Consider the following 22,157-nt stretch of genomic DNA (forward strand, 5'->3'; position numbering starts at 1 on the left):
TCTGCCTTTTTCCTCCTTTCTCTCCCCTCCTCCCCCCGCCCTGCTCTTTTCCTTCTTTGTTCATCTTCCCTGAATCTCTTGCCAGTCTGTGTCACAGGGCAGCCCCCTCAAGTTCTGGCCTTAAGGGCAACAGTGGTTCTTGTTTGCCCCGCTTTCCCCCTCGGAGCTGCTCTTCTGTGCGAGGGCGCTTGTGCGCGAGACCCTCCTGGTGGGTTGTGTCACATGTTTGTGCATTCACACGCCTGGCCTTTTGTTTTCTTTGCTCACAGCCCAAACATCTTGGGTTGGTTTTGTCTATACTTCTTGAACAAGCTGGGCAAAACGTTAATGAGCCTGTTGGTCGAAAATAAGTAGCACCATGTTTTCAGTTTGTAATTTTTTTCCCCTTTGTGAAAAAACTGGGTAAAACTTGGTGTTTGGGGAATTTGCAAAGGGGGCCGGGGGAGGGCCAGGGGGGCGGGATTCGCCTGTGGAGCTTAACGTGGGCTGTGGGGAGGAGCCAAGTGTGGCTCCTGTGCAGCAGCAGCAGTGGTGCTGGGGCCTGCCCAGGACCGTTGTGGAGCTGTGGGCCTTGGGGTGCCAAGGTGACCAAGGTCCCTCTGAAGAGCGTAAGAGCCCTGCTGCATCAGACCAAGGGCCAGCTAGTCCGGCATTCTGCTCCCACGGTGGCAGCCAGCTGCCCAGGGGAAACGGAGGGGCAGGACAAGGGTGCACAGCACCCCCTGCCCCGTCCCTCAGCAGCTGCCTCCCTTCCTCTTGCTCAGGAGCGCCAGCGGCTGGAGACCATCCTGAGCCTGTGCGCTGAGTACACGCGCGGCGATGGCGAGGGGGGCTGGGAGCACCGCGCCTTCCCCAGCGCCGCTGAGAGCGTTGCCCAGTCAGCGGGGAGGAGGCCCTCCAAGGGCTCCCGTGGTCCTGGGCCTGCCAGAGAGCAGCTGGCGCGGTCCCTGGGGCCTCCAGAGCAGGAAAACCTGGAGCGCTCCGACGAGGAGAACCTGACGGAGGAGAGCAGCAGCACGGAGAGTGCCAGCCACGAGGTGAGGGGCGCGGGAGCATCCCAGCACGGGGGCCGGGGCGCCCTCACGGGAGCGCTCCCCACCGCCCTGTCCGCCATTCCCCCAGCGCTTGCAGAGCCGCGCGCCGCCTGTGGGCCTGTCTCGGCACGTGCGGGGGGGCTGGGGGGCTTTCCGCCACTGCGTTGGGGAGACTGGCAGATCCCGGCTCCAGTTGCCTGGATGAGCAGGCATCAGGGGCAGGGGGCGCAGGGAGGGGCTGCACCTGCTGAGCTGCCAAGGTCTCCGCAGCACGAGGAGCCGCGCGGCGCCCCAGCCAGGCAGGAGGCAGCCCGCCTGGAAGAGGAGCGCAGCCACGCCCTGGCCCGCATCGAGCAGCTCGCGCGCCGCACCAAGGAGCTGGAGCAGCAGCTGCAGGAGGCGGCCCGGGAGGTGAGGCGGGGTGGTGGGGGTCGGAGGGCTAGGAGGGGCCCGCTGGTGCCTGGAGGGGGCTGGGGCTCAGGGCTGCCTGGGAAGCTCCCCGAGCCCCACAGTTGTGGCCCCCATCCGGCTCCTCGTGGAGAGAGAGGCCTGGCGGAGGTTGCTGCTCCCGGGGCGTGGGCAGGCTGGAGGTGCGCCCTGGACACACACGCCCCCGTGTGATGCAGCCGCTTGTCTGCCCTGGCCAGGCGGAGATGGAGCGGGCCCTCTTGCAGGGGGAGCGGGAGGCCGAGCTGATCCAGTTGCAGCAGGAGCAGAAGGCGGTCCAGCACCTGCAGGAGCGGCTCTCTGGCCTAGATGCCACCATGCACCGCGTCCGGGACAAGGCGAGTGGCCGGCACGGGCCTCCCTGCCCCAGCACCAGCCTTGCCCTTGTGCGGAGGGCGGGCGGGCGGGCGGGCGCCGCCTTCCTTGCCAAGGTGCCCTGCCCCACGTGGCCCACACCTGGCCCTGCTGCCCCCGCTGCGTAGGCGGCCTGGTCCCGCCCGGGCTGCTGCACAGAGGGTGGGCTGTGGTTGCGAGAGCAGCCCTGGCAGGGCCTCGTGTGCATCCCCTCCCCACTGGGTTCAAGCAGTGGCCACCCGCCTGGGGTGTCTGGCCACGGCTGTCCCTCTGGGCGCTTTCGGCCCACCGGGATGCCTCTCCTCACGCTCCAGAGGGAAGCCCTCTCTCCGGGCTCCGGAGCCAGAGGCCTCTTGTCTGGCCAGGCTCTGCTGCTGAGAGGGTGCCCGTCTGGACCCACCCGGCGCTGCCGAGGCTGAGCCCTTCCTTGCCTGCGCCAGCGCCCCAAGACCGCAGAGCCCCACTGAGTAGAGGCTTGTGGAGGACCTGTGCGGAGGGCAGCATCCTGGCTGGCTCCCCTGGGAAGCTGTGCTTGCTGGAGAAGGACGCCCTGGGGCCCTGGCTCCCGCCCACCATGCTCCCTTGCTCACTGGCGTGCAGCCTCCCAAACGCTTGTTTGGGGCTGCCGTAGCCAGCCTTTCTCGAACCTTTGCTCGCACAGGGAGCCTGAGAGGAGCACACGCCCTGCGCAGCACGGCCGCTAATCACCCGCCTGCACTAACCAGCTCTAACCCCCTCACCTCTCTCTCTCTCTCTCTCTCTCTGCGTCTCCCTGCCTGGAATCGCTTTGATGTCTGCCTGCCTGCCCCCCTGCCTCCGGCCTCCCGGGTGGCCCTAGTAGAGCGTGGCTGCGGCCTGCCCGTGGCCCCAGGGAAAGCCGGGGCGTCCTGCGGGTGTCGAAGTCTCCCTTCCACCAGGCACGGCCCCCAGGGGCTGCCCAGCAGGGATGGGGCACCAGGCCTGACACAGGGGGAGGCTGGCTCCTCACTCCACATTGGGGAGCTGTGAGATCGCCAAGGGTTGGGCGGCTTGGAAGATGGTTGTGCAAGTGCTGTGGACATAGGCGGGGTATGCCGTCTGCCCCGTGTGCTGCCCGCGGAAGCCCCGGCCCGCTCCCCCGAGGCGGCAGGTGTCCCGGCTCGCTGCCTCTTGGGAACCTTCAGCACGTCCGTCTAGTGCTGCTAAAACTGACAGATGAGGTTGGGATCTGCCAATCATGCTGAAACCAGATTTGGCTCGGCCTGCCCAGTGTTAACCCAGCCTGGGGTTATTCCTTAAGGACAGGGGAGAACCAGCCCATCTGTTGATGGCACATTCCGTGCATCGCAGGGGCCCCCTGCAGTGTGGCGTCGGTGGGCAGGTGTGTGAATGCTCATTATCTTTGGGGGGGGGGACAAAAGCAGGCTGCGTGGCTACTGGGAACTGCACGGGACACTGTGCGTGGACGGAGGGAGGGGCCATGTGTGGTGCCTGGATGGGCAAGTCCAGAGTTGCAGAAAGGCCTGTGTATATGTCCAAAAAAAAAGCAGCAGCAGCTCTCTCTCTCTCTCTCTCTCTCTCTCTCTCGCTCGCACGCACGCACACAGCATGATGTTCTGCCCTGAAGAAAACTGGAGCATGCAAACTTGATTTGGTTGGCTTTGGTTTGCATCCTGTATGTCGCTGTTTCTGGCTCTCCGTGGCCCTTTGAATCCCTGAGTAGCTGAGAGTTGTCCTGAGCGCTTCCAAGCCTCTTCATAGGAATGAGGCTAGGCCCTTCTTCAGCCCACTCCAACTGAAAGCTGAATTCTGTGTCCCGACCATATATTTAGGGGCTTGTTTGATGCATCAGCAGAGCACTCTCAGCCCAAAAGGACTGGCGTTCTGCACCACAAAATCCTCAATTCTGCAACCTGTATAAATTATGCAAACCTGCATCTTTTCTCTCATTCTGCATAATTTATCCTTCCATGTTAAGTATTTTGCATGACTAATTCTGGTTTGGTTCATGAGGAGGGCCCCAGAAGCCTCCCAGCCCTTAGGAATCTGCTTCAGAGACTTTGGCAGGCATTGCCCATAGCGCTTTCGACTTGATGCTTCTCTTTGCAGCCATAAGGGCTAGGAACCTGCTCTTTGAAAAATCAAAATGCAAGCCGAGTTTCTCTAGAGGCCGGTAGTGCACCCCGGCACTTCCTGCAGGTTTGCTCCACCCTGTGGAGTCGCATCAGGCACACAGCCCTGGTCATAGGTGATGAAGTGCCCACCATCCTGCATGGGCCTGACCCCTCTGCCGTGACTAACCCGCTCACATGAATCCCAGACTACCCAGAACCCCCAGGAAATGGGCTGCACTAACTCTGAGAGGTCAGGGCCTCGTTCTGTGTCTCAAACGTTGCACTGGCTTGCATGTGGTGGAGCTGGCTTCGGGATGGCTGGGGTGGGGCTGGCTGGTGGGGTCTTGTCTCAAAAATGCCCACGTCTTGGGGACAGGCCCCCAAACTGAGTCACTCCGGGGAGAGTTGCAGCTGGTGAGGTGCCGGGGGTCCCATCCAGGCACAACAGCAGCCAGTGGACTGGCTGCAGAGGAGCACGGGCAGGCGGCTCTCTAGGCAACGCAGCTTTGAGCTGCAAGACGGGGTCCCCAGTGGACGCCCAGGAGCCCTGCTGGCGTCGGAGTCCCTTGCTAACCCTCTGCTTTGCATGGCCTGCTCTTGAGCGTGTGTGTGTTTTCTCTCTCTCTCGCCCTCTCTCTCTTCCGTGTGTTGTTTTCTCCCGGATTCAGGAGAGGGCAAAGGTTGATGCGGAAAGGAAGGAGCTCGAGAGACTGCGGGCGCTGCACTCTGAGCTCCGGAGCCAGCTTGATAAGTGCCCTGAGTCAATGAGGGAGCAGTTGCGGGACCAGGCGCAAAGGGTCAGTGTCTCCCCCGCCCCCATCTCCACCTGCGCTGGGGCAGGGAAGCCGCTCCGCACCTGGGCCAGGATGGTAAGCAGGGCGGGCTGGCCCGTGCACCGGGGGCTCAGCAGGGCTGCCCGCCCCCTCGCCCGCCCCCCCGCCTGGCCCCCTTCCAGCTCTGCTTTACGAAGGTCGCCTCTGGAAGCTCCGTGGCCTTCCAGCGGTCTGAGAGGAGCTTGGGGAGCAGGGGGCAACAGTGGGCTGGAGCCGTGCCTGTCTTTGGAGCCCTGCAGCGGGGCTGAGGCCGGAAGCGGGCTGAGCCCAGCAGGGCCGCAGCCAGGCCAGCCACGTCTGGGCCTGCACAGAGTGGCTGTGCCCGCTGGAAGTTGACCCGCGCCCCTTCCTGCGCAGCAGAAGAACGCCGGGGATGTTGCCAGGCGCAGCAGCTCCTCGCCTCTGCCTCCCTGCTTCCTCAGGATGGCGTCCTTGTTTGGCCGTTGTGTCGCTTCCAGGGAAAGGAGCTCTCCTCGCCCCATTTGGGAATGTCTGGAGGTGTTTGTTCCCTCCTCATGCAGAACAGCCCCTCGGCTGCAGTCACCCTGGGGAAACGCAGAGGAGGGTCTGAGCAGCCTAGGGCTCCTCTGCCACCCCTACAGACTTCGGGCACTTGTCCCATTTGCCCAACGACACCGGGAAGTTTGGGGTGGCTGCCTGTGGCGACTGGACGTGCAGCCTGTACGAAGCACAGCTTTGCTGAGGAGGCTCTCCCAGTGGTCCCTCCCTCGCTCCATGCCCTCCCCAAGCCAGCAAGCCCACACCTCGTTCTGAGGCCTGGCTGCGCGGCTGCCTCCCCCTGCAGGAAGCCGAGGCACTGGAGACGGAGACCAAGCTCTTTGAGGACCTGGAATTCCAGCAGCTGGAGAAGGAGAGCCGCCTGGAGGAGGAGCGGGAGCTGCTCAGCCAGCAGCTTCTGCGCAGCAAAGCCGAGAGTCAGCGCAGCACGGTGCGGAGCAAGGTGGGCAGGCCGGCGTGGGGCCGTGGAAGGGAAGCCTTGGGGAGGCCTGGCTCTGGGCCCCGCTCAGCCTCGGTGTCTTCCTTGCCCTCGCAGGAGCGCGTGGCAGCCCTGGAGAGCCAGGCCAGCCAGATCCAGCTGCAGGCTGCCCAGGAGGCCGACCGGCTGGGCAAGGAGAAGAGCACCACCTTGCAGCTGCTGCAGAAGGTGACAGCCGGCCGGCGCTGCCAGCCCGGGGGCGGGGGCGGAGGCCCAGACTAGGAGTGGCGGCCGGGGAGGGGAGTGGGGGCTGGCGGCTTGCTCTGCCAGTCATCTGGGCTGCCCCGGGGCTTTGGGCAAGGGGACTTGGGTGGAGCTGGGCCTGTGGCTCTGCTCTTCGCCCCGGCAGGGGCGGGGGGCGCCGGAGTACAGCACGCCGCTCAAGCGCTTCTCCCTGTTCTTCCCCTGACAGGAGAAGGAGGCCCTGCTTGTGCTCGAGAGACGGTACCACGCACTCACGGGGGGCTCCGGCTTCCCCAAGGCCTCGGCAGCCCTCCGAGAGGTAACGGGCCTCCATGGCGGCAGCCCATTTTCCCAGGTGGATTTCAGCAGAGCTTCCCGAAGCCTTGAGTTGGGCAAGCCTCCAGACTTGTGTGCCCCCCAAGCCCCTAGCACTGCGGCGGGGGGCGGGGGCTTCGGCGTTGGTTTGTGGAGCGCATGGCCGTGACCCCTCTCGCGCTGTGTCCTGGGGCGAGGGCGGGTTCCGCTGGCCAGGAGGCAGAGTGTCCCGCACTGCCCAGGAGCTCTGTGGGGGAGGCGCCGGTGCTTCAGGCGCCAGGAGCGGGCGCCGCGTCCAGCCCCGGTGTTCCAGCCCCTCTCTCGCAGCGTGCCTTTTTAAAACAGGTGTTGAGGACTGCGGACTGTAATTGATTGATCAGTTTGGTTAATCAATTGAAAACCTTTTTAATCAACTAAAACGGTGTCTTATTAACTGAGCCACAGTTGGTGGTCAGTTCCATCTTGGAATTGGCCTGCTGCTTCCGTACTGAAAGGGCAGGGGGGGCTTTTCTAAGATGGTGTCCCCTGAAGCATATATTCAGGGCCCAACTAGCAGAAATCAAAATAAGCTTTTTCTTCAAAACTACTGGTTGAGTAATATGCAAATTTATGCAGATTTATTTGGTTAATTAGTCAATGGTCCTATACCTACTTTCCTGGGAGTAAGCCCCGTTGAACTCGGTGAGACTCACTTCTGAGTAGACCTATATAGAATTGCATTGTGAACCAATTAAAGCCCATTTGATTTGGCAGCTAAGATTTCTTTAATCAGGCAGCAGCCCTAATTAAAAATATATCTGAAATTCACAATAACACCCTAGTAGCCTTTCACAAACTCAGACACAAAAACAAGCAAAGGGGCCCAAAGGCATCATGCAATGCGTTTCCAATCAGATATTTCAATCTTAGAATCATCAAGTTGGAAGTAACCACAGAGATCTAGTCCAGCCCATTGTCAATACAGGATCTGCCATGTAGGATGCAGATGCAGCCGAGGGCCTCCCGGCCGCTGCTTGCCTGCCTCCAGTGAAGGACAGCCCCCTGCCTCCCAGGGCAGAGACTATTCCACTGCTGAACAGCTCTCACTGTGAGGATTTTCTCCTAAAGTTAAGCCAGAATCAGCTCCCCTGCCATTTCCACCTGTTGGTTCTAGTCCGGGCCTTGGGAACAACAGAAAACACATCCACTCCAGTTTCTGCATGACAGCCTTTCAGACATTTGAACGCTGCTATCATGTCCCCTTAGTGTTCTCTTCGCCTGGCTAAACATACGCAGCTCTTCCAACCATTCCTCCTAAGACTTCGTTTCCACACCCTTCACCTTCTTGGTCACCCCTCTCTGGACATGCTCCAGTTTGTGTACATCCTCCTTAAGATGTGGCTCCCAGAACAGGCACCAAGTACTACTGTGTCCAGTTCTAGGTGCCACATTTTAAGAAGGTTATACACAAACTGAACTGTATTCAGACCAGCACAGAATAGAGTGGAACTATTACTATGTATGATCTGGACACTATGCTCTTGTTAACATCCTAAGACTGCATTAGCTTTTTGGGTAGCTTCATCGCACTGCTGGCTCATGTTCAGCTTCTGATCCGCTAAGGCACCTGGGCCCTTTTCACATGGACTACCGTCAGCCAGATCTCCCCCATCCTGTACTTCTGCCTTTGACTTTTTTTGTACTTAAAGGTAGGGACTTTACATTTATCTCCACTGAATGTGATCTTGTTGGTTTGGGGCCAGTGTTCCAGCATACCCCTCCCAGTTTCATGTGATGTGCGGATCTGATGAGCACCTCTCTCTGCCCTCATCCAAGCCATTCGTAAAAACACTGAACAGCACAGAGCCCTGCGGCGCTCCACAGGCGGCCTCCCTCTGGCTTGTTGTGGAGCCACGCAGAAGCACTGGCTTGGGAAGGTTATTCAGCCAGCTGTAGACCCACCTAACGACAGCATCATCCAGCCCACATTTTACCACCTTGTCAACAAGGAGATCATGGGAGACTTTGTCAAAAGCTTTGCCAATATTGAAAGACATGTCCATGGCATTCCCAGGATTAGTTGAACCAGTAACGCTATCCAAAAAAAGGAGACCAGGTTTGCTGTCTCCTAGTAATCAATGAATTATTTTCTAGGTGCTCACAGATTGATTGCTTAACAAACCATTCTAGAATTTCGCTAGTCTGTAGTTTCTTCGATCCCCGTTCCCCACCCCTCTTTGGAAGATAGGGTCAAGCTTTGCCCATGTCCAGTCTTCTGCCACCTCGCCTGTCTTCCAAGAATTCTCTAAGATTACAGACCACGATCCTGAACTAGTGTCCTCAAGCTCCTTCAGCACCCCGGGATATGCAATTCTTCTGGCCTGCAGCCTTGAACTCCTCTGAAGTCTCTGGGTGTTCTCTGGCCGTCTCCTCTGGGTGTTCCCCCGGCAGTAGGCCCTTCCTTGCCCTTCCTCCCCTCCTCCTCGCTCCAAACATAGCCAAAGAAGCCCCGTTTGGTTTGAGCACCCCTACAAGCCTCAGCTCCTTCGGAGCCTTAGCATGCCTGACACCATCCTGACAGGTTTGGGCTCCTCCTTGGTGACGCATCCCTCCTTCCATCTCCTGCACTCATCCTTCTAATGTCTCAGCTCACCAGGGAGCTCCCTGTGCAGGCTGACTGGCTTCTTTAGACATCTCCTGTTTGTCCTTCTCGTGGGGATAGGTAGCGACTGGGCCTTCAGTAGCCTGCTTTTCAGAATCTCCCATCCCCTTTGAGCTCTTCTCTTGTTCACAGTTCCTAGCCATGTGGTCCCGCTCAACTTTCCTCTGAGCTCTTGAAATCCCCTTCCCTGAAGTCCAGGGTACATGCCCAACTGTGCTCCGGTTTCACATCCCTTGATATCACGAACTCCAAGATGACACCGTCGCTTTGCCCCAGGCTCCCGCCACTTTCGCTTCATCAGCCAGGTCGGCCCTGCTGGTCAGGATTAAGTCCGGGAGAGTGGGCCCCCTTGTTCCTTCCTCCATCTGCTGAGAGATGAAGTTGTCAGCAAAACAAGGCAAGAATTCACTGGACGCTCCATTCTTAGCAGAGTTAGACTTCCAGCAGATCACAGGGTCATTGAAATCCCCCATTACTGCGACGGCTTGCTTCTGTCTTCTTCCATCTTTACCCAGATGCTTTCAATAGGGCTTGCATTTTTTTCCCAGGAGTCACAGGATTTTTTTGCATCTCCCTCTCAGGAAGTGGAGAAAGAGGTCCACCCCCTACACCACCCTCATGAGACCCTGGTCTTGAAAGGCAGCAAAGGAATGGATTAAATACATATGTCTCTCACAAGCTTCCTGTCTGTGCCTGTGGAAAGGTCCGTAGGTGACTCAATACTGAGTCCCAGTATTGGGGAAAAGGCGGGATATTAATAAATAAATACATACATATAATATAATATAATATAATAAATACATATAAATAAATAATAGGTGCCAGTCCTTCTCTGATGTCAGAGAGGACTAAAGGGAGGCATGCTGGGAGCGGCTGAGATCCCCAGGACCCATGTTCTCCATTCACAGCATGTGTGTTTTACTCTTCCCAAGGTATGAGTGTGGGAGACTGCCTTGTCCTGAGTCAGACCGGTGGGCTATCCAGCCTGGTGCTGTGGACTCCGGCTGGCTGCAGCTGCTCTCCAGAGCTCTCAAGCGGGGTGGGCGCAGGGGCTTCTTCCCCAGCCCTGACACCTGATAGCTGGAGACACCAGGGAGGGGCTGAACCTGTGGTCTCCTTCATGTCCGGCCTGTGCTCTGCCTCAGAGCTGGGGTCCCTGCCTCCCTGCTTCTGGGGTTGCTGGAGTGAGATGTCCTGCAAGGGCGTTGATCATCTCTTCCCAGTAGATGCCAATGCAGCTTCCTCCATGCTGGCGCCCTCCAGATGTGTTAGACTAGAGCTCCTATCATCCCCAGCCAGCAGGGCTCCCATGAAATAGTTCTAAAACCGCCTTTGTCGGGACCCTTCCTCCAGTGCTTTGATTTTATAGATCTGTCACGTTGTTTCAGGAATTAAATACCACCTGCATTTTACAGTGCTTCTCCTTAAAATGTCCACATGGAGAATGCAGCGGGGGCAGTTGTGGCAACACATTTTCCTTTTTTTTTTTCTTGTGACAACGGGGACTCCCCTAATGTGTATTGCCGTTATCTTCATGATTTTCAGACTTGGACACTATCTTCTATATCCTTGGTGGTGATCTGCCTTTCCGTCTCTTGTGGCCTCTCACTTTCCTCTCCGCTTCTTCTTTCTGGGAAAATCTGAGGTTGCTAGCAATCATGGGGGCTTCAGAACAGATGGTCAAATGGGGCGGGGGGGGGCAGGTAGGCCCACCCACAACTCCTGCCTTGCCTCCAGCTTGGACAGGACTTGCCCAGACTCTTTGCAGCCTGGTCTCCTTTGGCAAACAGGAGGCTGGGGGTCTGTGCGCACGCGCCCTCCCACTCCCCCCACCACAGGTTTTCAGGGCTCTGTGTTTGCCCCTGGATTGGTTGTCACAAGCCCTGATCCGCCTTCCGTGGTGCAACTGCAGGCAGGTGAGCCCCGGTCCACCTCCTCATGGAGCTTGCCCCCCCCTTGCTCCTGTTCCGTACGGCTTTTCCTGTCCAAACTAGGAGTCGCTTGCTTTTTCCAAGTCGGAGGAGAGGGCTGGCTTTGCAAGCCCCCTCTGTGCAACGGCTTCCTCCGCTCAGCCCCACACCATGGTGCCCGAGGTAATGGTGCAGGGCTTGCTGCGTGGCACGTGCCTCAGAATGCGCTGCTGGCTTGCATGCGTGCACGCTCCCCCTCCGTGCACAGCTGGCTTTTGAGCTAGGCACTGGGGTTTCCACCGAGTTGTGGCGCCGGAATAGGGTCTTGCTTCCCCCACCCCCGCCACTGCTTGCCTGCTGACTGCCTCTGGGTGCCCCCGCCAGAGTGGTGCCCCCAACCTGGCCAGGCTGTGGGCGCAGACGTCACGGCCTGCTCCTGCCCGCGCCTGTGGCCGGCACCCACTGGCTGGCCTCGGTGCTGCGGCGGGGGGGCGGCAGTAGTCGCCGCAGGTGGGCCCTTCACCCTGCCCGCCGGGGAGCTCTCGCAGGCAGATGCCGCTGGCCTGGGCTCAGCCCCGAGCCGCTGCCATCTCGCGCAGGCCTCAGCGGAGGGCCTTCTCGGCTCACCATGCGTCGCGGTGGCTGCCCTTGGGGGGCCTGAGCGCGGGCCAGGCCGTGCGCCACACCTGCCTAATCCTCCTCCTCTGCTTGGCTGCTTCCAGGAGTGCAGGAGGCCAGGTGACGCGTTCAGGCTGTGCAGCTGGGGGCCAGATGCTCGCGCTTCTCCCGCCACCCCCCCACCTTCGCCCCCACTTGCTAATGAGGTACCCGCCCACCCGAGCCGTAGTGTGTGCTGCGAGTGGGGCACCTCCTGGGGGGGCAGGGAGGCCTTGCTCACCCCTGACCAGGCCGTTTCTTCCGGCCGGCCGCTTGGGAGGTGACCAGAGGGCCACTCCCGCCTGGCCCCTGCGGGGCCCCAGCACAGACGGGGCCTGTAGGCTGGCCGCCCTAGAGGGAGGGTTGGCGCCGCCCCTCCGGTGACCACCACCCTCCCGCCGTCCCGTTCTTGGGCTCCTCGGCGAGGGGCGCCCCCCGGCGGGGCCTGCAGCCGCTCACGCTGCTTCTCCTCTCTGCGCAGTATGTGACGACTGACCAGCTTGCAGTCCTCCTGGGCAGGGGCCGGGCGGCCGCAGGGCCGGGGCTCCCCGCCAGCTCCCCTGCGGCAGACGCGGCGGCTGCTCTGCTGCCAGCGCTGCGCTGCCCCTCCAGCTGCCCCCAGGTTTGTGCCACTCCCGCGCCCAGCCCGCGTTTCCAGGGAGCGGAGGAGGGATGCTCCTGGCCTTGCAGCACAGCTGCTCAGGGCATTTCTGCCCCGCCCCGCCCCGCCCCGCCACCCATCCTCGCTGAGCACAGTGGTGCATCTTGCTGGTTTTTCAGGTGGAGGGTGAGCCCCAGGCATACTCGCCCAGTCAGCTCTCCAGGCCCCTTCCTTTGCAGAGCAGGGGCTGGATGGGGAGAGCGCCTCAGGCTTCCCCTCCCAGTCTTCCACCCTGCTCTTTTCCCTCTCTCTCTGGCGCTCCTTGGCTGCCTTGTGCCACTTGTCTGCCCCCCCAAGCATTGTGCCACTTGTGCCCCCCTTGTGCCACTTGTGCCCCCCCAAGCATTGCAGAGGGCAGGGAGCAGGGTGTGGCCGCCATCCTTCCCCCAGGAGCCCTGGCCAGCTTTGAGGCTGAAGCAGGCCCTGCTGCTGTGGCCCCTCCCCGCTAAGAATGGCTCTGCCCCATAGCCACTCTAGGTCGCTGTCCAGCCCCCCAGCCCCAAGCAGATGCTGTGCACCTACCAGGCACCAGCCGCTCCCTCTCCACCTCTCAGCCCGCCTCTTTCCGGCCCTCGCTCAGGTCTATCGCTCCAAGACGGACAGCCGCTCCAGCAGCCTGGCTTGGCCCAGAGATGGGGGCAGCTCCCCTTCTGCCTCTTCCCAGCCGCCCAGGGCCGCTCTTGGCTGCCGCAGCCCCTCACCCAAGGTATGTGGGGCGGTCGGGATGGCAGTCCTGCAGGCGGCAAGGAAGGTTGGTCTGCCTGAGACGCATGGGGAGGGAGAACCCCTGGGGCCCGCTTCCTCCAGGGGCAGCCCCCAGGCCACCCCTGGCCTGGTGAGACTCTCCAGCGGGGAAGAGCCCCCCCACCTCCCACTGCTGATGGACACATGGACAAGGGCCTCTGCCGCTGACCGCAGTGCGGCAGCCCTCTCAAGGCCTCCTTCCCCCTTGCCTTTCTCCCACAGAGCCCCCTGCCTCCCCAGAGCAGCCCAGGCAGCCTCCCCCGCAGCCTGGCCAGCACCCTCCAGGATATCGAGACCAAGCGCCAGCTGGCCCTGCAGCAGAAGGGTGGGTGCTGCATATATGCGGGGGGAGCCAGCAGCCAGAAGGCTCAGGGTTGTGGGGAGCGTCTGGGATCCGGGCCCTGCGTCAGCCAGCGCGAGCTCCTGTCCTGGCGCTGAGCCGGCCTTTGTCCTGGGCATCTCTATAGGGCGGCAGGTGATTGAGGACCAGCGGAGGCGCCTGGCTGACCTGAAGCAGAAGGCGGCAGCCCAGGCACAGTCCCAGTGGGAAGCCCGGCACGGGGGGCCGCCCCTCTCCCCCCCTCGCCCTCCCCCCTCATGCACCACTCCATCCTCCATCCTCACCTGCCCTGGGACCCCGAGCAGGCCGATGACACCCTCAGCCTGGAGAGCTCCGACAGTGTGGACACCAGCCTCTCCACCAGCGGAAATTCCGCCTACTCCCCCGACAACGGCTCCAGGTACAGGCCAGCAGTCCTGGGCCTCCCGCAGGGACTCTGCTGGCCACTGCCTGGGGAAGGGGAGATGCCTCTCCCCACCCCTTGGGGGTTCTGCTCCCATCACCAGGGGCAGCCCGGGCTTGGCTGGCTGCCTTCCTCAGGACCATGCCAACCCTCTGCAGGCGTCTCCAAAACCCTGGGGTGCAGGGGGGGCAGCCCTCTGCCGCCGCCAGCACTTCCCAGGAGCGGTGAGTATGCCCACCTCCCACCATCCATCCATTTCTTCCATCTCACGTGGCTCTGTGGGAGGGTTGGAGCGCTGCCTGTGTGTGGTCGGGGCGCCGTGAAGCAGGTCCTGCCGGCTCTTCCAGAGCACCGCCGCACCCAAAGCCTGGGCCGGGGCAGGGTGCGTGGACAGAGCTCCTCTCCTGCCCCCTCTGTGGGGGAGCGAGGGACTGGCCAGGAGGAGGCAGTGAGGCTTGGGCTTGCCTTGCAGTGCCAGCGGGGCCGAGGCCGGGAAGATGGAGGAGATGGAGAAGATGCTGACGGAGGCCCGTGCGGAGAAGTCGCGCCTGATGGAATCGCGCGTGAGGGACAGGGCAGCCTCCCCGCGTGCCCCCTTGCCTGCTCACTGTTGTGTGGCTGCCGGGGCCCCACCAGCACCCCGCATGCCCTCCTCTGGGGCTTCTCCCAGCTGCCCTGGCCCTGCGGCACCCTTGGGTGGTTCTCTGGAGGGCCTCTTCCCTCCTCCCGCTCGGTTGGCAGCCGGACTGCTGGTCTGGGGAAGATGTGGACACAGCAATGGGCAGGGAGGCCTCTCTTTGGGGCCTCAGCCTCCTCTCCTGTCCAGTGGCCCTCTGCCTGCCCGTGTGTAGGGCGGGGGGCAGGTGGGCAGCACAGGTGGGCAGAGTGGGGCAGGGTGCCAACCTGACTTCTCTGGTAGGAGCAAGAGATGGCGCTGCGTCGCCAGGCCCTGGAGGACGAGCGGCAGCGGCGGGAGCAGCTGGAGCGGCGGCTGCAGGACGAGACGGCGCGGCGGCAGAAACTCGTGGAGAAGGAGGTCAAGATGCGGGAGAAGCAGTTTGCCCAGGTGTGTGGAGAGGCCGAGGCAGAGGCCGCCTCCTTCCCGGCCCTGGCTGGGGGCGGCGTGGCACGGCTGCTGCTCCACTGGCCTGGGCCTGCCCCGTGTGGCGCAAGCACCACGTCCCTGGGGCTCAGCGTTCACCTTCCAGGGGTCCAGGCCTCCCCTGCACCTGGCCGTGTGCGGGACCTTCCGGAGGAGCACAGGTCGGGCTCTTCAGGCTAGAGAAGACGCCAGAGGGACTCTTCTCAGCCTGCCCCCCTTGGGCCCAGGGCCCCTTCCTGTTCGTGCCCTGTCTGGTAAGGATCCCCCCATCTTGAATAAACCTTTGCCATTTCCTGAGCCATAAAACCCTTTTGGCTATTAGACACAAAGGCAAAATGCTGCTGCAGGAAATGTGTGCATGATTGGACGCCCACGGAAGGTGCAGCTGTCCCAGGCCCTGGGGTGCTCCGTGGTCACAGGGGCCTCTGGCCCCTTCCAAGCCCTGCCTGCGGGCGGGCGGGCGGGGCTGGCACCCAGCGCTTCAAGCTCCCACCGGCTGGATGACCTGGGGCTGTTGGGCAGTGCGCCTGGCCACGTGTCCCAAGATGGTGCCGCTCTGCCTGCCACAGGCCCGGCCTCTGACACGCTACTTGCCCATCCGCAAAGAGGACTTCGACCTGCGCCTGCACATCGAGTCGTCTGGCCACAGCGTGGACACCTGCAGACACGTCATCCTCTCTGAGAAGATGTGCAAAGGCTACCTCGTCAAGATGGGGGGCAAGATCAAGTCCTGGAAGAAGCGCTGGTTTGTTTTTGACCGCCTGCGGCGAACCCTCTCCTACTACGTGGGTGAGTCCTGCCGTGTCGTGGGGCGGGGCAGGCGGGGGGGCTGGCCGTGGCCTTGCTCTGCTGTTAGCCAGGACTGATCCCCCCCTCCCCACGTAGACAAGCATGAGACAAAGCTGAAGGGCCTCATCTACTTCCAAGCGATTGAAGAAGTTTATTACGATCACCTCCGGAGTGCAGCCAAGGTGAGCCGGAGGGAGGGAGGGAGGGAGGGCGCTGCATGCTTTCCTGGGGGCAGCCAGCCCCACCCACCCAGGGAACACGGCAGGGCCTTCCAAGCACCGCACAGGCAGGCAGGCAGCCTCTCTCTCGTCTGGTCCTCTTCTTTCACCTGCCCCCCTCCCCCGGCTCCCAGCTCCAGAAGAGATTCTTCTCTCTCAGCCTGGCCAGCTAGTTTTCTAGGCATGTTGGCTAGCTCCAGTAACCCCACGTTGGCCAGAGTCCCTCAACTGACATGGCCTCCCCAATGTTGGCAGCTTTGGGCTGTGATTCGACAGGAGCTCAGCACAGGCAGGATGGCTGGGGGCAGAATTCAGCAGCCTGCCAGGATTTGTAAAAAGAATGGCGCCCCCATCGCTGTGAAAATGGCCTCAAAAGTGCTCAGGCAACCCACATGCTGGGTGGGATGTGAGATGCTGCAGGTGGCATGGATGCGCATCCTGCCCAGCGGTTGCTGGTCCTGGGGGCAGAATTTGAAGCTGTGCAGCTGTGTGTCTGCAGCCCGCCCTGAGCGGCAGCCCAGTGTCCTTCCAGCCAACTTTTGGGAGGAGTAGCAGCCCTGCGCTGGCCGGCGCTGCTGTCTTCCTTGGCTCTGCCGCCAGTGGCCAGGCAAGCAGCCCTAACTGTCCCGCCTGCGGCTGCTGCCTCTAACCACAGCCACCATTGCGTCCCACAGGAGGCGGGGCAAGAGAGGGCATTCCGCGCAGCCCCTGTAGGAGGGGGTTTTCCCTTTCAGCCCTTGAGCAACACTGCTTCTCCCACACGTGGGTGCCTTTGCCCCGTGCTTCTGCCCCCCGCAAGTGTGAGCAGCCATTTTTGGCTGCTGGGGAAAGCGCCCCCGGGCTCTGTGGCAGGGCAGGCAGAGGGGCACTGCAGGTCAGCTCAGGCAGCCAGAGCAGACGGCTCCTTCTCCCTGCAGAGTCCCAACCCAGCTCTCACCTTCTGCGTCAAGACCCACGACCGGCTCTACTACGTGGTGGCTCCCTCAGCAGAGGCCATGCGCATCTGGATGGATGTCATTGTCACGGGCGCCGAGGGCTACGCCCAGTTCCTGAGCTGATGGGCTGGAGCCCAGCAAGCGCCCGCTCCCAGCAGTCACAGGGCCGGGGCAGCGCCAGCCACGGGCCTTTGCGGCTGGCAGTGCTTTTGCCCAACAGCCCTCCTCGGGCCACGCCGGGGCCTCCTCTGCCGCTCACGGAAGCTGCTCCAGGACGGCTGTGAGGCTCTGGGCAGGACTCCTCCAGCCTTGGCAGGCCACAGTCACCTCCCCAGCAGCAGCAGGGCAGCCAGGCATGCCCAGCCAGGCCCAAGGTGGTGCTCTGCTCGAGCGTGCAGGCCGCCAAGGGCCCAGCACCGCTGAGCACTGGAGCCAGCCTCAGCTCCATTCTGCTGTGCACTTCCTTCCTTCGGGGCTGATGGGCTGCAGGTGCCTGAACGAAGCCCAGTGCGGGGCTGCAAAGGGAGGGCGGAGTTTGTTCATGCCCCAAACATCACCACGTGCCTTGGGGAGAGAATCGGACCCATGCCCTGCCTGCCTTTGCCTCTTCAGCGCTCAGGGCTGGGCTGCCCTCCTTCTGGTCTGCACATGCCGCCTTCCCCAAGGAGGGGGTCAGCCTGAGGGCCCTGCCCCTGCTCAGTGGAGAGGTGGGACTTTAGCCTCCAGGTTCTGTTTCATACATGGCTTTCTGAAAAACACCACAACAAACAGCTCCTGCTGGTGGCTCAGGTTGCTGAGGCCACTCAGTACTTGGATTGGGTGGGTGGGCGGGTGGGCGGGGGAAAGAAAAATAAAATCGTTTACCTACCCTGTCTGAAGAGGTGCTTCTTTTCCCATTTAAAGGGACTGACTGAGATGCCAGTTCCACCGCCTCCCACCTGGGCCGATCAAGCACAGGCTAGATGTGCACGTGCGCGCACCATGGGGTTTTGTTGTGGGACAGGACCCTTGCACTAGCTCTAGATGAGTCCAGGGCTGATCTGGACATCATTTGCAACAGCGGCACCTGCCCTGAGCACAATACTGGATTCTAGGGCAGTGGCCTCAAACGTATTGGAGCTATTCGATGCTTTGCTCGGAGCCCTGGAGGGAGACGCAGGCCAGGACAGCACAGTGGTTACGTGACCATACAGAACCCGGGCTCACAGCAGCCTCAAGTTAGAAGGGTGCTTGGAGGGCTCTAGTCCCATCCCCTACTCCATGCAGGCTCTGCAAAGCAGGATGAAGCTCCAGCGGGGGGGGGGGGGGACGACCTCAGGCCAGGGCCAAACCTAGCACTCCAGCATCCAGACGGCCAGGCCCCCTTCCCCCAACAGGTCTGTCATTTCCCAGCCTTTGCGCAGTGTTTTTTCCCCCTGCAAAAAGGTCAAAATGCCCCTTTCCAGGCTTAGCTACTGGCAGAGGTTGAAGGGGAAATAGGCTGGCACGTTTTGTCATTTTGGCCCTGCCGCTTTTGCCTTGGCCACTGTGCCCTTTGTTGGCCCACCGCGGGACTGTGCCCCCTGCGAGCATCTCTGCAATGGGATTCACCCCTCAGGTTGCAAGAGCTACAGCACCCCTGGCCGGGGGCCTCCCGGCCTCCGCTTGCTTGCCTCCAGCGAAGGATAGCCCACCACTTCCCAAGGCAGAGTCTGTTCCTCTGCTGAGCAACTCTCACTGCCAGGACCTTTCTCTGAAGGCTTAGCCAGAATTGGCTTCCCTGCCATTTCCACTCAGTGGTTCCAGTGCTGCCCTCCGGAGCAACAGGGAATGAGTCTGGTCCATCGTCTCTTATGATGGCCTTTCAGACATTTACAGGGGACTATGTCTCCCCTTCACCTACTCAAGCTGGGGTGCCCAGAACTGGACCTAGTACTTTGAATGCAGCCTGAGTGACTCAGAGTGGAACAATTGGGTGGGATAGCTAATACCTTGGAAGGCAGAAAAAACATTCGAAGTGGTCTTGATAGACTGGCAGGAAACAGCATGACATTTAATAGGGATAAATGCCAAGTTCTGCACCTAGGAAAAAGAAACCAAATGCACAGTTACAAGATGGGGGATACTTGGCTCAACAATACTACAAGTGAGAAGGATCTTCAGAGTGAGCAGTGAAATGGCCAAGTTTGTGGATGACACCAAATTATTTAGGGTGGTTAAAACAAAAAGGGCTTATGAAGAGCTCCAAAAGGATCTCCAAACTGAGAGAATGGGCATCTAAATGCAAATGTAGTTCAATGTAAGCAAGTGTAATATGATGCACATTGGTGCAAAAAATCCCAACTTCAAGTATAGCCTGATGGGATCTGATCTAGCAGTGACGGACCAAGAAAGAGATCTCGGGGTTGTGGTGGACAGTTTGATCAAAATGTTGACCTAGTGTGCAGCTGCAATGGAAAAGGCAAACTCCATGTTAGGCATAATTAGGAAAGAAGTTGAAAATAAAACTGCCAGTATCAGACTTTCCTTATATAAGACTATGGTGTGGCCACACTTAGAATATTGTGTACAGTTCTGGTCACCACACCTAAAAAAAGATATTGTAGAGCTGGAAAAAGGGCAACTCAAGTGGTCAAGGGGCTGGAGCATCTCCCCCAGGAGAGAGGGTTACAGCAGTTGGGATTGTTTAGCTTGGAAAAAAGGAGGGTAAGGGGAGACATGACAGAGGTGTGCAACATTATGCCTGGTGTGGAGAATGTGGATAGGGAGACATTTTTCTCCCTCTCTCCAAATACTAGAACCCGGGGTCATCCTATGAAGCTGATTGATGGGAGAACCAGGACAAATAAAAGGAAGGGCTTCTTCACATTCTAAACTATAGAATTTGCTACCACAGGATGTGATGGCCACCAATTTGGATGGCTTTAAACGGGGGTTGGACAAATTCCTGGAGAAGGCTATCAATGGCTACTAGTCCTGATGGCTATGGGCTACCTCCAGTACCAGAGGCAGTCAGACTAGGTACACCAGCTGCTGGGGAACATGGGTGGGAGGGTGCGGTTGCACTCATGCCCTGCTTGTGGGTTCCTGGTCGACAGCTGGTTGGCCACGGTGTGAACAGAATGCTGGACTAGATGGACCCTTGGTCTGACCCAGCAGGGCTCTTCTTGGAATTGTTGATCATAAGCTGAATATGAGCCAACAATGTGATGTGGCTGTAAAAAAGGCAAAAGCTATTTTGGGCTGCATTAATAGAAGCACAGCTTCCAAATCCCAGGAAGTACTAGTTCCCCTCTACTCAGCACTGGTTAGGCCTCATCTGGGGTACTGTGTCCAGTTCTGGGCACTGCACTTTTAAGAAGGATGCAGGCAAACTGCGCAGGGTTCAGAGGAGGGCAACAAAGATGATCAGGGGACTGGAAACAAAGCCCGATGGGGACAGACTGAAAACCAGGCATGTTTAGCCTTGAGAAGAGAAGGCTGAGGGGAGATATGATAGCACTCTTCAAGGACTTGAAAGGTTGTCACAGAGAGGAAGGCCAGGATCTTGATCACCCCAGAGTGCAGGACACAGAATCATGGGCTCAAGTTACAGGAAGCCAGATTCCGGCTGAACATCAGGAAAAACTTCCTGACTGTTGGAGCAATACGACAATGGAACCCATTCCCTAGGGAGGTGGTGGGCTCTCCCACACTGGAGGCATTCAAGACGAGGCTGGACAGCCACTTTTCAGGGATGCTTTGACTTGGACTCCTGCACTGAGCAGGGGGTTGGACTCAGTGGTCTTGTAGACCCCTTCCAACCCTACTATTCTATGATTCTATGAGAACTATTACTTCCATGACCTGGATGGATGCTCTGCTTCCTCTAAAGCAGCCCAAGATTGTATTAGCCTTTTTAGCAGCTGCATCATGCTTCTCGATCATGTTCCGCTTGTGATCCATTATTTATTTTTATTTATTTATTTCATTACTATACTGCTGAAGCTCTCTGGGTGGTTCACATTAGGATTCCTGGGTCCTTTTTGCATGTACTGCTGCCAGGTCAGGTCTCCCTGGGTCCTAGACTTGTGCTGTTAGCTTTTGGTATTTTATATTCCTGTTGAATTCCATCTTGTTGGTTTCAGCCCAATGTTCCAGCCTGGGAAGAGCGTTTTGAATCTTGACTCTGCCTTCAGTGGTATTCACTAGTGTCTCTTCCAGCTTGGTATCCTCTGTGAATAGTGCAGGGGCCCCTGGTCTCAGCCCACATGAGACTTTCCTCCAGGTTAATGCAAAGCCATTAACAAGTGTCTGCTGTCAAATAACTGGATTTGTGCAACAGTAGTAGCAACAACCCCCACTTTACCATCTTGCCCACAAAGATAGACGAAACCGTGTGAAATGCTTGAATGATATATGACATCCACAGCATTCCCCTTGCACTCCACACTGGTAACACTTCAAAAGAGGGGAGGTTGGTTAGACATGATTCATTCATGATCAACCCCCACAAAGATGAGATCTGGCCAAAGGGTTAATCCCACTTTCCCAGGGGATGAGGAGGGGTGCTGAGAAGCCACATGGAGAGGCCTCTCTGCTCGCCTTCCCAGCAATAGGCAAGAAGGAACCTCAGGCCACTGACCTTGGCGGCAAGGTAGGCAACCTCCCCCAGCAACTCCACCTCCCATCAGCCCCAGCCAACATCACCAATGGTCAGCCATGCTGGGAGTTGCAGTCCAAAACACCTGGAGGACGCCAGGCTGGGGGAAGCTGGTGCAGCGCTGTTGTGAGGCACACCCCTTCATAGCCTCCTCTGCCACGAACTGGTCCAGTTCCCTTTGCAAACGGTCCCGGTTGGCTGCCATCACTACCTCCTGTGGTAGCAAATCCCATCCTTGCAATTCTGCGCTGGGTGAAGACGCCCGTCCTTTTAGCTGCCTGGAGTCTCCCCACGGAGCTTCACTGGGTGGCCCGAAGCTCTAGCAGGGCACGATGGGAAGAGCCACTTTCTCCGTGTCATGCACAACGCTGTACACCTGGATCCTGTCTCCCCCGTGCCCTTGCTTGCCTTCTTTCTAAGCTGAAGACCCCAAATGTTGCATCCTCTCCTATGGTGCAGCCATAAACTCTCCCGGTAGCGTTGGCCCATCCAGGCCTCTTCTCGGTGGCACGTCAGAGCTTTCTAAGTGGCAAGTCAGAGCTTTCTAAGCACAACAGCATGGTGGAACCGGGTTTTGGAGGCGGTCGACCAGTCATGGAGAAGGAAACAGGGCTGGGCACCCCACTGGCTGCCAAGTATGGTGTAGTGGCTAGAGTGCTGGACTGGGAGTCGGGAGATCCGGGTTCTAGTCCCCACTCGGCCATGGAAGCTCACTGGGTGACTTTGGGCCAGTCACATACTCTCAGCCCAACCTACCTCACAGGGTTGTTGTTGTGAGGATAAAATGGAGGAGGATTATGTACGCCACCTTGAGTTCCTTGGAGGAAAAAAGGCGGGATATAAATGTAATAAATAAATAAATAAATAAATAAATAAAATA

General features: G+C 59.4%; 1 protein-coding gene across 1 annotated transcript in view; it reads left to right on the plus strand.

Annotated features, from left to right (window-relative positions):
• PHLDB1 (pleckstrin homology like domain family B member 1) overlaps positions 1 to 17,530 on the plus strand; it is a 36,899-nt gene extending 19,369 nt beyond the window's left edge. Inside the window, 21 exon segments of the mRNA XM_084807094.1 lie at positions 765 to 1,037; positions 1,305 to 1,445; positions 1,682 to 1,819; positions 4,597 to 4,725; positions 5,567 to 5,722; positions 5,816 to 5,926; positions 6,171 to 6,421; positions 9,830 to 9,936; positions 10,736 to 10,813; positions 10,892 to 10,990; positions 11,192 to 11,631; positions 11,946 to 12,086; positions 12,706 to 12,831; positions 13,092 to 13,194; positions 13,337 to 13,432; positions 13,435 to 13,609; positions 14,085 to 14,175; positions 14,532 to 14,678; positions 15,284 to 15,503; positions 15,600 to 15,685; positions 16,639 to 17,530. Of these exon segments, the coding sequence (XP_084663220.1) occupies positions 765 to 1,037; positions 1,305 to 1,445; positions 1,682 to 1,819; positions 4,597 to 4,725; positions 5,567 to 5,722; positions 5,816 to 5,926; positions 6,171 to 6,421; positions 9,830 to 9,936; positions 10,736 to 10,813; positions 10,892 to 10,990; positions 11,192 to 11,631; positions 11,946 to 12,086; positions 12,706 to 12,831; positions 13,092 to 13,194; positions 13,337 to 13,432; positions 13,435 to 13,609; positions 14,085 to 14,175; positions 14,532 to 14,678; positions 15,284 to 15,503; positions 15,600 to 15,685; positions 16,639 to 16,779 (3,249 nt within the window). The 3' untranslated portion in view covers positions 16,780 to 17,530.
• Positions 17,531 to 22,157: the final 4,627 nt, after the last annotated feature.

This window comes from Heloderma suspectum, chromosome 6, assembly GCF_057233095.1.
Source record: "Heloderma suspectum isolate Gila_16-S chromosome 6, 16-S_ref, whole genome shotgun sequence".
NCBI classification, from domain to species: Eukaryota; Metazoa; Chordata; class Lepidosauria; order Squamata; family Helodermatidae; genus Heloderma; species Heloderma suspectum.